The 16,613-nt window shown below is 47.0% G+C and overlaps 1 protein-coding gene across 1 annotated transcript; it reads right to left on the reverse strand.

Annotated features, from left to right (window-relative positions):
* Positions 1 to 688: 688 nt before the first annotated feature.
* On the reverse strand, positions 689 to 16,186 carry Rbp2 (retinol binding protein 2). The gene is made up of 4 exons (XM_051206560.1): positions 16,022 to 16,186; positions 9,363 to 9,541; positions 2,230 to 2,331; positions 689 to 876 (listed from the first exon to the last, which is right to left on the reverse strand). The coding sequence occupies exons 1-4, from the start codon at positions 16,092 to 16,094 to the stop codon at positions 826 to 828; spliced, it is 405 nt and encodes a 134-aa protein (XP_051062517.1). The 5' UTR covers positions 16,095 to 16,186; the 3' UTR covers positions 689 to 825.
* Between the last annotated feature and the right edge of the window lie 427 nt (positions 16,187 to 16,613).

Raw genomic sequence — 16,613 nt, forward strand, 5'->3', positions numbered from 1 at the left:
TGAGTCCTTCCCAGGGCCAGGCCCCACGCCAAGCATGTAGTGTGTTTCCACTTGCTCATCTGACACAGTGAGCTAGCATCTGCTCTTACAGAAGAGAGAAAACCAGGGCAGAAAGGAAAAGTGATGTGTCTGTGGCCATTTAGCCATGCAGTGGCATGGCAGAACTTGAACCCGGACTTCCTGGTGCACAAGCCTGTAGCATCCTGTGTGGCTGGTGGGAGAGGTGTGAATGGCTAGGGGCTTCATAACCCACTTCACAGTGCAGGGCTGAAGGGCTAAGAGAAGAGCCACTGCAGACCTGCTGAGGCTCTGGAGCAGCTCTGTTCAGTCTGCTCAGGCCAGGGTGCAAACCAGAAGGCAGACCCATCTTTACATAGACTTTTATAGAAGGGATGCACATCTCTCCAAAGGAGTGTCTCCCGCTTAGACTTATAGAAGGGATGGATGGACATCTCTCCAAAGGAATGTCTCCTGCGGGAGCTGTGCATGAACCAGCAGTGTTATCTAAGACTTTTCAAACACCTCTAACAAACTAAACAGAGAAAAAGAAACAAAATGAAACCAGGCAGTGCCCCCTCTGCCTGTAGGTAAAATGGACAACTAGGAATAAAGAATGGAAAGGGTTTGGAAGGCCGAGAGACATTTTGTTTCTTTATTTAATAACAGGTTCTAAGAAGGGGGCTGGGGAGGGGGCTCCTTTACACGCTCCAGTTTAAACCCAGGCAGGTGACTTAAGTGGGCTCTGTCAGGAACAGGAGGGTCTCCATGCTGCTTTCCAAGACTGGCAGAGAATTCTGCATGTGTGCCAGGCGTCCTCTGCGGACATTACTTCTTTTTGAACACTTGTCGGCATACCTGGTCACCACAGGTCAGCTCCTGCAAGTCAGAAAGTGGGTGACTGACTGGCCAGTCCAGACTTCCTTCTGCCCACCTGCCCTTTTCGCATCTGGGACAGGTGGGTGGGGCTGCAATAAAGATGGCATTTAGTTGCTCTGGGCAAAGTGTTCCTCACAGACCTAATCGGCTGCCATGCCCTGCAGGTAGCAGTAATTTGATTTTGACACTCAAATTGAGCTTGAACAACTATAAAAATGAAAAATGCAAAGAAATGACCCTCTTGGGCAGGATTTTTCCTACTCCCATGATTAAAGCAACATTGCCTAATTTATTAAAAGGCGGTGAGGCCGAGAGGAAGGGAAGGGTGGCATGGAGAAGCATTAGGTTAGCGGTGGCCCCACAATAGGGCAGGAGCTTCAGAAGGGCTCCCACTGGCCTGCCTGCACAGCTGGCAGGTTCCCACTTTCCATGGAGGTAGATAGAACCTCAGGCCTTACCTGCATCTCACTGAACCCCAAGGGAAGAGGGTGAGTGGGCAAGATGAAGGCCACCATGCTCACCGAAGCTGACCATGAATCTGTTGTTTGAGCGGCAGGTACTGTTTGGGATGGCCCCACAATTTAAAAAAAAAAATCTATCATGCAAGCCACAGAAAGTAGGGAGAGTGGCCAGTGGGAAGCACCGAGGATGTTTCCCATGTATCATCCATCATCTGACACGCCCTTGAAATAAAGATCTCAGGTGAAGTTAGCTCAGATCTGAAGAGCATCTTGGTGACTTCATGTGGATCTAAGCGCTTGCTGAATGAGCCTTTCATTTAGCAAGTGAGTAACTGGATGTTTGAAAGAAGGAAACTTTCCTCATTGTTCTGATGTGGGGCCCACAAACTGCTGTGAAGACTGAAGAATGAAGGATAAAGCCGTCTAGGCAGTTCATTGAAGGATGTCAGCCTTTGTCCCTACTGCTCTGTTCTGCTAACAAATCAACCTCATAGGATCAGGTCCGCCATGCCTTAGGCTCCAAGGCTTAGGGTGAGAGGGCAATGCCCCCACCACACCCTTCATGCTGTCACCCTCCCGCTCACCCCCCAGTAACTGACATGATGCCGGGTGTTGTCCTCCTCCAGGTGGCTTAATTCCACCTTTCTCCCCAGCTGCCCCTTAGCAGATTCTCTGCATTTTCCCTTGGATCTCGGGTTCCTAACTCAGCATTTTAAACTTTCTTTTTTAATTGCAGCTGTTCACAGAAACAGCCATATAGATTTCTTCCTGGAGTCCCCTGAGCCAGATGGGAATGGCTTTCTGACTACATGACCAAACGCATTTGGCTGCGGCTCAGGGCCATTTTTCTTGTGAGTGTTGCAGACAGTGCTGTCCAGACCCCAGGGCTTACCAGGTACAACTTGTCTCCCTCCACCCATTGCTTCCAGCCGCGGTTCTCCTTCTCTCCTTTCTGCACACACACAAGAGTGTTCCCTTCCCAGGTGACCAGCGTCTGCAATGACAGATTGTCAGGCAAATCACACAGGTAGCCTTGGGAGACTGAGCGAGCATGTGTCTACGGCCTCAACTCCTGCAAGCTCTGCCAGGCTCCTGCATGCTCATGGGACACAGCCCTGCCTCAGTGACCCCAGGGACCTCCCAGTCTCCATTCCACAGACACCCTCCATCCCAGCCAAGCTGGTTTCTCTGGGCCTGCATTCTCTTTTAAGGAATTCTACTCAACCATTTTATTATCTGGTAAAAATAGCATTTCGAGTTAGTGAAGGGAAGATGATAAATTCAACTATTAACAATGTGAAATTTCTGGAAGGGAAAATACCTCAAAGTCAACAGACAAATAACCAACAGGGAAAAAGAGCTGTAGCATATCAGTAAAGACTTGATGTCCTTATATATAAAGGGCCTCTGTAAATCAATAGAAAGATCATTAACCTAACAGTCCACGCCAACCAAACATATGAACCAAGGACTTACAGAGGAAACTCTTGTAGTAGATGGCTTTTAAACATAAGAAGAGATAGCCTACTTAACAAATAACCGAAGAAATACTGATAAGACTGCTTCTCAGATCCAATTAATCATGTGGTCAAAGATCAAAGATTTAGTAGCACTGAGGGGAAGGAAGAGAAATGGTTTTTCGAGAACTATTTTATATTAGCTTTCAAAATATGAAACTGCACATAGCTTTACTTATGGTTTTACTTTTGTTTATTGTCTTAAATAATATTTATTATTTGAAATTTTCCTATTTTAACTTTTTTTTTTTTTTAAGACAGGCTCTCACATAGTCCTGGCTGTCCGTGAACTTACTGTGTAGCTGAGGATGACCTTGAGCCCCTAACCTTTTTACCTCTACCTCCTAGGTTCTGGGATTATCATCTCTGATGAAACCTATAATTTCTAGCCTGGGAATTTTCCTGCAGGAGGTCACATTTTGAGCCTTGTCCACTGTAGGTGAAAATAAATGCAAGAGGGTCCCTAACTAGGGAGCTGCCGCTCATGTGGTTCTGGATTGTGTGACCTAGAACCAGGAGGATGGACCTGCTTTTCTTCAGGTTTCCTCTGGGGAGTGATGCTAATGGTATAGTGTGGTGATATATTGTTTATGATCTAATAAAGCTTGCCTGAAGATCAGAATGCAAGGCTAGTCACATCCATAAAGGCCAAAGCAGTGGTGGCACACACCTTTAATCCCAGCAGCCACACTGGTTAGCCAGAGGCTGAGAGGTGGTGTGTATGCCTTTAATCCCAGCACTAGAGGGGTATGTAAGACAGGAGCTCAGGGTCTCATTCAAGTAGTTAGACTGAAGTCACATTGAGGATAGGATCACCCAGCCTTGGTAGAGGTAATAACTCTCTAGTGGTTGGCTGCTTTGTAACCTGATCTTCAGGCAAGCTTTACTAGATCACAAACAAAATATCACTACAGTACAGTAGCCTAGATATGGCAGGAGACCTCAGGAAGGGCATCCTCCATTTCAACCAAGCCGAGCTGACCAGCTGAGAAACCATAGGCCTGCCAATACCCAGGGCAGGCCCCTGTGCACACACATGCAAGGTATATGTTCTCTAGACACGCATTTCCCTCTTAATACCTGCCTCAGTGCCAGGTCAGGCCACTCAGTCACCTGTTGAGATATTTATATTATCCCTGCTGTGTCTTTGTCTTACTTCCTGGGGCTGGGCTGGGGTGGGGTGAACTTGACACAGCTGGGATTTTTTCCCATGTGTGCATAAACCACCTGGTGCCTCTCTGAACAAAATTAGGATAAAGACCTGATGCTTGCTTTCTTCTACCTCCTGTAAAGCCTACTGGTGATAAATCAACTTGTAGGTTTTTTTCCTCTTTTTCTTGTGCATTTTACAAACCTGTTTTCTACAGGTTGCTAAACCTATCCATTTTAAAAATAATATTTGACCTTGACCATAACACATACTCGATGTACGGTGTTAATCCTCTCCGTTTCACTCCTCCATGATTCAAAGGATGGCGAGTTACCACAAAGGATGGGGAGCTTCATAAATACTGTCAGTGGGTGACTGGTTAAGTATGGTGTGATTCTTCCCCACTTCGTAGCCATAGAAAGAATACAGCCAGAGCCCGTTGTTCAAATGTTTAAGAATGCAAGGTGATGAGCATTGTGCTTATGGAAGAAGGGTGTGTATGTACATTCAGGAACAAAGGGACAAAGCTAGGGAGCCAAGGTGGAAAGAAAATTTCACTGTTTACTGTTTTTAAAAAATTGTAACTGCCCCACAATCACAGTCCCCAAATCTAATTTAAAAATAAAATACTCTGTACTTTCTAAAAATGTCTCCTCCTTTAAGACCATCTGAAGCCCCACGTCTCTGAAGGACTTAGAGATGTCCAAGCCATAGGTTTCCTGGCTCCTCTGGGAGGAAGAAATGTGTGGGAAACCCATCTGCCATTTCTCCCCATTGGCTTCGATTCCATTGCTTGCCTGGAAGATGGATAAGGACTCTTGCCGTCTCCTTCCTCCCATAGTGCCTTGCACCGGAAGCCTCTGTGCATGCTGACTGCACTGATGTCGGTCTCCCTTCACAGGCAGTGAACTCAAGAAGGAGAGACTGTATGGCTGTTGGTGGCAGCAAGGACTCCCGCCACAGTGGCTGCTGCTGCGTGGTGGACAGTTTCCCTGAAGCACAGTCTCAGGGAAGCCCACTGGCCTCCTGCCTTAGGGGAGGTCCCAGCAGAGAGCACACACGCCCTACAAGGGGCACACGCAGTAGACATTGCCCATTTAATTGTCTGTCTTCTATACGAGGCCTGAGATCCCTAAGGGCAGGAAGTGGGGGAGGGTGTCTATTCATCATGTCACCCACCTCACTGACAAAGACTTGGCAGGCAGGAGGAGCTTATCAAAATGTGCAGAATGAAGAAAGGGGAAAAGTGTTAGTGCAAAGAGGCCTGTCCTAATATTTCATTTTAATAACTCACACTGGGCAGCAGGATTCAAAGTTATTCTGACCCAAAAGTAAATTGGTTACCAATGAATCATGGTAATGCTTGCAAGATTGTGGGCTCACTCTTACACGAGATGGTGACAAGCAGAAAGGAAAGGACAGTTAGATGAACCAACTCCAGGCTTAAATTTCTTATTAATTAAATTATCTTCCTCCTCCGCCTTCTTAAATCTCACTACAGAGTCCAGGCTGACCTCGAACTTGCCACTTCCTCATCTCAGCTTTTCAGAGCTAAAGTGTCCTATTCCAGTTATGGGCAGAAGGTGGCCCTGAGGGCACCTGTTCTGAGCTGTAGTTCTCATGGGAAGAGACCGCTGTCCAGTCTCTGCTGAGTATATTTCACCATACTAGCTGTGTGTGTGTCTGTGTGTATCTGTATCTGTGTGTCTGTGTGTGTGTGTGTCTGTGTGTGTGTGTGTCTGTGTGTATCTGTGTGTCTTTGTGTGTGTGTATATGTGTCTGTGTGTGTATGTGTGTGTGTGTCTGTGTGTCTCTGTGTGTGTATGTGTGTGTATGTGTCTGTGTGTGTGTCTGTGTGTATATGTGTGTGTCTGTGTGTGTCTCTGTGTGTGTGTGTCTGTGTGTATATGTGTGTCTGTGTGTATATGTGTGTCTCTGTGTGTTTGTGTGTGTGTGTGTCTGTGTGTGTGTCTATGTGTGTGTATGTGTGTCTCTGTGTGTGTGTGTGTCTGTGTGTATGTGTGTCTGTGTGCATGTATGTGTGCGTCTGTGTGTGTGTCTGTGTGTGTATCTGTGTCTCTGTGTGTGTGTATGTGTATCTGTGTGTCTGTGTGTGTGTGTGTCTGTGTGTCTCTGTGTGTGTGTCTGTGTGTATGTGTGTCTGTGTGTGTGTATGTGTGCGTCTGTGTGTGTGTCTGTGTGTGTATCTGTGTCTGTGTGTGTGTGTGTATGTGTATCTGTGTGTCTGTGTGTGTGTCTGTGTGTGTGTGTGTGTGTGTGTGTGTGTGTGTGTGCAGGGGTTGAGGATGGGCATTTCCCCTGACTTTCTGCTGCAGACAAAGAAGACAGAAGCCATGGAAAAGAGGCTACTTTCTTCCTCCATGGCTAAGTGATGATCTTGCTGAGAGGAAGGAGAATGGGAAGTGGGGAGGCCAGAGACTAGGGGAAGGTAGGTGGTGACAAGTGGGATTCTTTCAGAATCAAGAAAGGCCAGGAGGACGTGACTTATTTCAGGGAGAGGGAACTCTCTGTCATCTCAGGTGATAAAGCACAAGTCAGAGAGGAGCAGATTGCCACTCAAGAGCCCACGCCTCACACCAAAGGAGCAGGGCATGAATCATTGCACACTGATTAGGCTGGAACAAGGGGGAGATGCAAAACTTCAGAGACAAATTTTCCCAGTAGTTCTGGGGTCTGATGAATTGGCTTTTTGGCCACAGTTCAGAAAAAGGTTTGTGGATCTATCATCCCACAGACCCACAGGGAAGGGTCCTAAAGTGGGACCTTCTGGGGCTTTCTTTTGTCAGGTTAGCTCTGATGGAAGATCTCCAAAATACTTTCTTACCTCTGTCATTTTTCAGCAAGAATCACTGAATCTAATTTTCCTTGATAGATGAGATTATAAATGCTAGGTCACCTTGACTGGGAGATGTGCCCTGCTTTCCGTGAGTCACCACCATAGAATAACAGCTTTCCCTTCGGAGGCAGGAAAGGGACCCACTACTCCTTGGGACACTGGGAAGGTGTTAAGCACTGGTAAAGTGGGTTTAAATCACTACTAGTTAATGAAAGGTTCTTATGGAAAGTGCCCCTTCCATTCTTGTGAATGAGATATTGGGGCATGGGCTGATTTGATTTCCCTGTTAGCAATTTTAGGACTCTTTCTTGATGCAATGTTCTCACTTCTCTAGACAAAAGCTCTGTCAGTCCAACAGTCAGCTGTACTGCCCTTACAATGGCATCAGCCATCTTGAGCACTCCATGAACGCCTTGAGAAGGCTCCTTGAAGATCACAGCTAATTGCTCTGGCTTCTGAAGGCTTGGCCCTATCCAAGGTTGTTGGAAACAGTTTGTACCAGACTTTGTGCTACCCCAGGTCTTGGTGACCTCTAACTGAATCTGCAACTTTTTCTACCTCTCCTGGTGGCCTTGCAGGGGAATTGCTGTGACTAGGCTAAAGAGACAAGACTGTGATTGGCCCCGGCACCCCTTTCTCTGGCTCTCTAAGCAGGCTCATCAGAGAGCTGACATTTAAGAAAGATAAACATCTGGACAGAGCCACAGAAGAGAAACGGCCACCCTGGTCACCAGGTTTCCAGAGAGCCGTCAAGTGTTTAGAGCCAAGAACCTCCGACTCTTGGGCTAAGAGCCCTACAGTGGTCAGTGGAAAGGGTTAAGAAATCTGGGCTCCTAACAGAGGAGCTCTAACACCTATTGGCCTGCATAGGGTCAATGCCATCAGAGGGTGCCACCTACTGCTACTCCCACCTGCTGTTGCTGCCACTTGCTGTAGCCAAACGCTAAGAGAAATAAAAGTGACTAGAGAACAGCATTGTTCTCTCCTCTGCTCTCCATGGTCTCTATCGTGGTAGAGCTAAAACCACAGCTAGCCAAAAACGAATACTCCCAGCCCAGGAAAGGAACCAGGGCTTATGGCTCTTGCTTTGGGAAAGCTTCTATAAGAACAAGACAGTGGCCTGCCTGAGAAGATGGGGCTGTGATCAACGGGCAGAGAAGGGTGGAAGATCCTGCATCACTGTGTCATCCCAGGGGGCTGGACCTTTGCTGGAGATGAGGTCTCATTTACTCAAGACAGTGTAGTCAGCTCCGTCCTTCTCTGGCTAGGAGCCTGGCAAAATCAAGTCGGCACAGAGAGCACTGTGGATACCCTAACTGGCACCCGTGTATAAACTACATGGGCATGGACAGTTCACTCAATGGCCACTGGGACAAGTGGCAAACCAGTAGCCCTTCCAGTGTTCTGTACAATCCTCAGGGCTATGACACTAAGGTTGGGGGGGGGCGGTCTTTAAGTAGGGCTGAGATCAGATCTCTCTTCTTCTGGTTTGGAGGGCAACAGTCCAGGTGTAATGGCCAGAGACTGGAACGCAGTGTGAGGAGCAGGACACTGAGCAGGACACCATACAGCAATGCAGGGGAGCTACTGTCTATTTATGAACAGCTGCTCTGGGTATAAGGCTTACCCTTTCTTAGAGTTGAGGCCTCGGGCTTGGATATAATACTTCACCTTCTGTTGAGAGCCATTTGCTATGTGCTTTCAGGATTGATCAGTGTAAGTACAGGAGCCCCCGCTCATCAAAGAGGTTTGTGTTCCAAGAGCCTCAGTGTGATGCTGGGTAGAACTGAACCCTATATAGTCTGTGGAACTAACGTGGCTACCAAGTGACTGGTGGGTGGGTAATGGATACAGGGTAGATAGGCTGGGCAGAGAAATGACTAATATCCTGAGCAGATGGAGCAGGAAAGGGAGATTGCATCATGCTACTCATGGAATGTAGTTTAAAACTTGGGATTGTTTATTTCTGGAATTTCCCATTCACTACTTGTGGACTGCGATTGGCCATGGGTAATGGAAACCGTGGGAAGTGAGACCTTGGCTAATAGAGGATTTCTGCAGTTCAGCTACTGGAAGTATGACCTTTGATTCAGGCAAGGTTTCTTAGATTATGTCCTAGGGCTTAAGTCTCTGCTATGACAGAAGCCACAAAACACTGCTGAAACTGGATGCTCTTTACACCTAGGTAAACTGTGTGGCTGAGCTGCGTGGTTATCCAATCTTAGGACACTCCGTCCTGCCCTCTTTCTGCTGCTTGCTCAGCCATGTAGTCTACAGGATGGGGCCCTACCTTAATTTCTTGCATGATCCTTCACCCTCTCCTTTCCCTGCCCATCTTTACTCAGCCTTCACCAATTACTCATTGCCAATATCAGGAAGTCCATTCCATTCTTGTCTTGCTTGCTGGGACCTTCCTGGGGTTTTGTCTGTCACCTAGTGAAGCCAGAAAGCCATCCCTTGCATGGACAGCCCCAGTGAAAAACCTTCCCACTGGGGAGTACCTTGACATGCCGGCTGTCCAGGCCCTTTGTGTGTTCATCAAACTCCACCCCGACAGTAAAATCCAGGTCATAGTTTCGGAATGTGCTGTTGGTTTTCGTCTTGAAGTTATCACCGTCTTGAGTGATGATCTTTGTCTGAGTCAGACGTACTGCGATCTTGCGGGTGGCAAAATCAATATCTGTTGGCAGAGGGAGTAGCGAGGTTATGATGTGTGCAGCCAGGCTCATTCATTTCTTTAACAAGGCAAAGTGCTTCGGACTCAGGACTCAGACTGGGGACATGCCACATCTCTTCACTTAAGTGAGAAGCCAGGCTTGTCTTACACTTATGATTTTGTCCTCCTTAGTTTTGCTCCATGTGTTCCCCACCAGAACCAGCCCTAGGGCGATGCTCAGAGTAGATGCTCAGATAATATATATTTGATAATGGAGGAGCATGGTCCAGGGCAGCGGTATTAAAGTCAGGACCCTGGACCACCACCATCAGCAGCAATGACCCTCAGAAACCCATGGAAACCTGGTACCACTCACTTTGTACACACCACAATTTAGAACTACGGGCACCAAAGAGTGAGGATGAGGGGCAGGTTGGTCCCGATTTCTCAGCCTGCAGAAGCCACCTTTCCTCCCAGCGCCTCTGTTTTCTCCTGACAAAATGAGGAAAGAGCACTCATTTCACGTGTTAAGGACTCCAATCTTTATGGTGAAAGGCTGTATATGGTCCCCAAGAGCTGGCGCCTATTCACAGCACACAGGCCTCCGCTGTTGTCCTGGTCTGTTTGGGTCACAAAGGGACCAGATCAGCTTAGCCCAGAGCAAAAGTTTCAGATCATATTTATGTAACCTTGTCGCTATTGGATCCACACTTCACTCTGTAGCTGTAGCTATCACGGGGCCCTTTACCCAGCCTAGTGGGACACCTCCCAGGCTGAATCAGCTACTTCCCTCTAGCTCGCTTGGTCAGTGGCTTTTGCTCAAACCCTGCATGCTGAAGTTGTGCTAACCAGACATCCTGCAGGCGTCATTAGGAGGTAGGAAAAGGTTGCTGTTAACCAAATGAAACAAAGGGGAGCACTCCAGGCAGATTACTATGGAGGGATGGGAAATTGTGGGGAAATTTAGAACAGATTGTTCTTTAACAAGCAAATCTATATTCACTCTGTGGAAGTCGAAATCTCGGCCCAGAGAATTGAAATGGTGGGCTCAGCGCCATCCAGCTTCGGTGTCCCTACAAATGCAGTCTGTTTGTCATTCATAGCTAAGGCTCTCTAGCAAAAATTATTGCTTGTCCCGGGCTGCCTAGAAAAGTGGATCACAGTGAAACGGCCGGTTGCTGAGAGACTGGTGTGTCCTGGAAACGGCACCCTAGTCAATCTTTCTGACTAGGGCCAGGAGAATGTTATTAGGGGCTCTATGCAAATGGAAGCAAACACTGCTTCGCCTCCAGATTGAAAAATGGCTTGGCCTCTTGGCCACCCTTTAGCGTTTGCACAAACCAGTTAATCATGTCACCTCTGCTCCACCCCAGAGGGGTGGGGGAAGGGAGCCAAATACTCTGCTGGTGGATTTCTTGTTAGATATTTCTAATCAAAAGGGTTTAACTGTAGCTATAGGACACACACTTGTGCGCACACGCTCATACACACACACACACACACACACACACACAGAGTACACAACCACTTCCTCTTTGAACTTTGCAGAGGAAACTATTTTCCTGATATATTTTAACACTAGGGTTATCAAGTTTGTTTTATCTGTTTTTCGGTATTAAAGATTCCCCCGAGCCTGATTTATAGTCAGGTGAAGTGACATTCTCTCTCATAAGGAAAGGTCCAAAGACAAGCTGTTTCTGAACAGTACACATGGCTTATGGCTGCTGCAGCTGCAGAAAAACAAATCAACAACAGCGAAGTAGCTTTATTAAGCATACTTTTCATAACTGCATTTTTGAACAATGCAAGCTATAAAGCTGAAATACGAGCATGCGACTCAACATTAAAATGCTTTGTAATGTGCCTGCGAAGAAAGCTGAAGTTGCAAGCTAAAAGGGCAGGTGCTCTTTGTGAATTAAAGAGCGGAGATGCGCAGGAATCCATCACAGGAAATCTGAGAACAGTTCAAAGTGCAGCTTCAGTGGGCTCTGAACCTGGACTCCTTAACTCTGGAATCATCGACACTTCCAGGCAATAGGGAGAAGACGAGTGGGAGAGCAATTTTCTCTTTCTTTCCATGCCATTTCCTCTCCAGAGGACACATTTAGAAGGGAATTAGAAAGACCCCACCTCTCTTCCTTCACTCCTTCCTGGCTATTGCAGGCAGGAAAGGCTACTGGCTTGTATTCTGCGCTTTGCGCCCTCAGTCTCGTGTTCTCCACTGGGGTGGATAAGGGGAGCAATGGTACCAGCACATGGATGTGGGACCAGAGGAGGGGAAGCACCTATCCTGACACCTGGCCTTTTCTGCTTCTTAGTACTTTTCCCTTTCAAAGTCCAACTAGGTACCACGTGGTGCAGTTAAGACTCCGATGAGTTGAATAACTAGGTTGCCTTGTCAATACCAGCAGGAATCCAGAGTTTTGTTTGAGAACATCATCATTCTCAGGTCATCAGACATGGTTGGTTGTCAGTTAGAGATCTTGAATGACCCTCTTAGTGTCTTGCTGTCTCTCTACTTTGGATATCTCTACCATCTAGTAAGCTGTGCTCAGAATGAAGTCTTTCCCACCACTTGACACCCTCTTGTCCAGAGCAGCCCTGTGGGAAGGGCTAGCGTGTTCTTAGAAGACCTAGATTGGGTGCCTGTCTGGGCCCTACCATGTCCTAGTCACGTGTGTGCCTAGGATAGTCTTCTCTGGGCTTCAGATTCTTCATCTCATCAGTTAAAAAATGTTATCAAATCCCTTCTCAGACCTGACTATTCCCCAAACTCCAGGTCTTACCTCAACATGTCCACATCCATGCTCCCCTTGTCTGTGTAGTGACTATATGAAGCCAAAACAGGAAATAGTATTCTTGGTCTAACCTGTGCCTGTCTTTCCAGCCTCAGCCTTCTCGTTCGTCCTCCATCTGTCTGTACACCCCCACACCCCAGCCTTCCTGTGCTGCACCTTCTTGGATGCACACAAATATTTTTGCACTTACTGTCCCTTGCTTTGGGGATGCCTCTCAGCCTCAACTTCTGGCTTTAAGCGCTGGCTCTCAACACCTTAGGTTGTATTTCTTGGCCTTTTGTCATTCTTCACGAGTTACTCTCTTTTGTTGTCTTTGAAATGCTTTCATTAGCTAGAATCATCTAGCATGGTGTTCTGGAGTTCTTGCTCAGCATTCCCTCCTTCCCCCCACCAGCCAGGAGGTCAACTGTGTGAGGATGGGGGACACTCTTCTCACTCAGATTCCATCACCAGTGACCACAGTAGTTCCCTCAGGAGTAGAGCCACTTGGATTCTGCTGCAGATGACACAACCCCTGCTTCCAGAAACAGCTGCTGATGTTTCATTGTGGCAGCCAGGTAAGTCTCAACCCTGGGCTCTGCTCTGTCTAATTCACACAACTGGAACCTTCTTTCTACAGCATTGCCTGCCCTCCTTTGGAAATGAAGACATGTCTCCCACTCCTCATTTTCTGGTCCAAAGGAGGATGGTTGACATGACAGATTCCTGCTTCTTCATGGTCAGAAAGACTCTACCAAAGCCTTGAAGTGCCCAAAGCAGGAGAGGAGGGGCTACTGAATTATCCAGGACACTCACCCTCACACTCCTAATGACTTTGATAATCTGAGATAAACTCAAAGGTTGCCATGACACATCATTCTGCTGAGGCTGGTACGTGAGTCATAAATGGAAGCAAGCATATCAAGTGAGCTACTGGACTATTGATAAAGCCAGTGTGCTACTCCCTCCCTACTGCACAAACAGCACAGAAAGCCTGATGGATAGAGTTGAAGTCCAAGAAAGTAATGGTTCTTAGGCAAAGAACAGTGTCACACCAGATGGGTATTTACACATCTGGGGATTTGCAAAGATCTCTGCAATGCTCACCCCAAATGCCAAGTGCACAAAAGGGCATAGAAAGCAAGCTTCATTGATTTCCCAGTCTTGGGGAAAGAACAGTGCCCTTCATCGGGTGTGACAGATATCAAACAAATCTATGGAGTGGCTTTTGACAGGTTAGAATGATGGGGGCAGTCACTCCTCAGCTGCCTTTTGGCTGAGCCCCTTGGCATTAAACACTGACAGACCAGCCCTGCCTATGAATAGGTGAAGGAGATCAGATGTCCTGTCTCAGTGACTGGAAAATGACTCTGGCTGAGGTATTTTTGTGCAGGCATTGTGGTGTCGATGTGGGGCCAGTCTTTAGGGCCGTGAGATAGAATTCTCTCAGGAAGTAGCTGGGCAAAGCAGGTACAAGGACATTCGCATTCTGTGTCTAACTAGGGCTATGATCTACAGTAGTCATTTCAATCCACAAAGTGTCAGCTGCCCTTCTACAAAGCAGGGACCCGCTACAAAGAGTTGAATCAGTCTGCTCGTTAGAGTGAGATCAGTCTAACATGATGGTAGATTGTATTTCTAATGAAATCCAAAGAGACGACAAGCAACTGATGCTAAGGATTAGAAAAGTCAATCCGGAAGTAGATACAGCACACTCACAACCTACAAGCTCCTCCTGCCCATTGTGGTGTAAGCTAGAGTCCAAAGAAAGCCAGATGTAGATGGGGGATTTCTTTCATAGATCTAAGGTCTATCCTCACCATCCATCTAGAGGGAAAAGAGTAAGGGATGGTAATGTTTGTCTTCTACCCTTGGACTGAGGAGTTGGACTTTAGGATTCTACCCAAGGGGTCACATGCTAAACTAGAACTTGTTTTTATCCCTAAAATCAGTTAGGGATTATTTTTGGGAAGTGTTATCACTGTGTGTACATGCATATGTGCTGTGTGATGAGTGGAAGACATGTGTGTGCATGGAATGTGTGTGGATGTCGGAAGACAACTTTTGAGAGTTGGTTATTTCCACTGTGGATTTCAAGGGTTAAACCCAGGTCCTCAGGCATGTGTACCAAGTGTCTGTACCCACTGGACCATCTGGTTCTGGAATTCGTATCACTTAAGCAAATGCAACAAAAGGTACATTGCTTTCTGACAATAATCTATGTGCCTGGCTTGTCTAGCATACTTAGGAAACCAAGGTGATTTCAAACAGCCCATGTGATAAGATTTTCAGTTGTCTAAAATCACAGCTGTACCTGGCAACATTCTAGAGAAATCACAATATGAGTGTTATTACCCCTACTTGGCAGATGGGAAAACTGAGGTTGCAGAAGGTCAAAGACCGGATTCCACATCACAGAGTAAGTCCTAGGGGGAACTTAGGCTATATCTGGGCTTGTCTACCTCATAATGTCCTAAATTAAGGTTAGTTACATATGTGGGGTCAGAACCCCCTTCATCATTGGCTACATGTGTCATCAAACAGAAGAACAGTTCCTTTTTGCCTATACCATCCTATACTCCATTCCAAGTAAACTAGGTACCCTAACTCTAGTGAGTGGAGCCCCATTAAGATAATTTTTTTGGTATTTTGAGACAGGGTTTCTCTGTATTGTTTTGGAGCCTGTCCTGGAACTTGCTCTGTAGACCAGACTGGCCTCAAAGTCACAGAGATCCGCCTGCCTCTGCCTCCTGAGTTCTGGGATTAAAGGTGTGCGCCACCAATGCCCAGCCCATTAAGAGAATTTATGCCTGCCTTTCTTCAGTTGTAGAAGAAAGAACCACAATTCCCATTCTTACATCTGTCTCACACACATCCAAGGTATTGGGCCTCTGAGGCTATGTGCAGCCATGTGTGGTTCCCTCACATGCAGAATGCAACACTGTATGCAGGATATTTCAGGGTAGAAAAAGGTGAGCCAATCCTGTTGTGGGGAAGAAGTCAGTTTGGCAGCCAAGCTCCTTGCCGTCCCTGGCTGCTGCCATCATTTGTAGGTCCCCTGTGGCGATTCACTCCATCTCTTCCCTAGTACAGCCCAGAGATGTTCAGGACATGTTTCTGCCAACACTGAGAGAGACCTAAAGACCTACCCTGTCCCTGACTTGGGACACAGACAGATTATTCACCCTTGACCTGGAGCCCAGTGCAGAAATTGGATAAGCAGTGAGTGGTTTGGGTTTGAACCATACGACAGAAGCCCACCCCCCCCACCCCCGCTTCCTTCTACGAGGCTGAATGTGTCTAGGTAGAGAAATTGGCTAGCTGACCTTCCAATTTTGTTTGTTTGTTTGTTTTCTATGACAAGGCTGAGAATAATTACCAAAGGGGTCATTGTTGATGTTTGATTCAAATGGTTACCTATGAGATGGTGATGGCAAGGCAGGAGAGTGACTGTGCCCTCTAGGGCAGACTAAACCGGCCATGGTGTGTGTGTGTGTTTTCTATCAGCCAGGCACTGTGTTAAGAATATTCTAACTCCATCATATTTATTATTTACAGATAGGAAAGAACCTCAGAGAATTCATATGTCTTAGTTGACTTTGCACTGTTGTGACTGAGGGAAGAGGATTTGTAGAAAGCTCTGGAGAGTCCCACTCTAGCACCTCATAGAGGGCCAGTCTGCTGTCCTCCAAATGTCCCTTTCCTCCCTGTTCCCTTTGCGTCTTACCTAGGGCCTTCATGTAGCCTTCAAAGTTCTCATTACTCTCCATTTCCCAGGTTCCATTCTGGTCCTTTGTCATGGTGGTGGACTCTGGTTTGGTGCAGGCGTTTGGTAACTGTGACGGAGCAGGCTGCAGGGAGACTGTGTTAAGCTGAACTGCTTTATAGCTTAGCGGGCCTGGTGTTTGAAGATAACGAAGTCAAAGTTCATAAGCCTGACTCAAAGGAATCATCTTTGCCTTTGCAAAGTTCAGCAGGTCTATGGGCAATCAAGGCACAAAGTCCTGCTGTTGCCAAGTATGCATGTCCCAATGACCACTATGACACACACTGCCTTGGAGCAGCTCACTTTTGCCTGGTGGCCTCCCATAGAGGCTCTGACCCCACATGAAACATTCTATCCAGTTCCTGAGGGAAGCAAACACCCAGTGTCTGCCACACAGAAGCCACAGCTCTGTGGTGCCCTAATGCCAGGCCTGTGTCTTTTGCTTGGACTCTGTGGAGGTTGAAAGGAATCCTCGACTCTGAATTGGACTGTGAATTTATTCTTCTAGGCTAACCAAAGGGACAGTGTAAAACTACCTTGATACATTTCAAGC

The sequence above is a fragment of the Phodopus roborovskii genome, unplaced genomic scaffold, assembly GCF_943737965.1.
Source record: "Phodopus roborovskii unplaced genomic scaffold, PHOROB, whole genome shotgun sequence".
Lineage (NCBI taxonomy): Eukaryota > Metazoa > Chordata > Mammalia > Rodentia > Cricetidae > Phodopus > Phodopus roborovskii.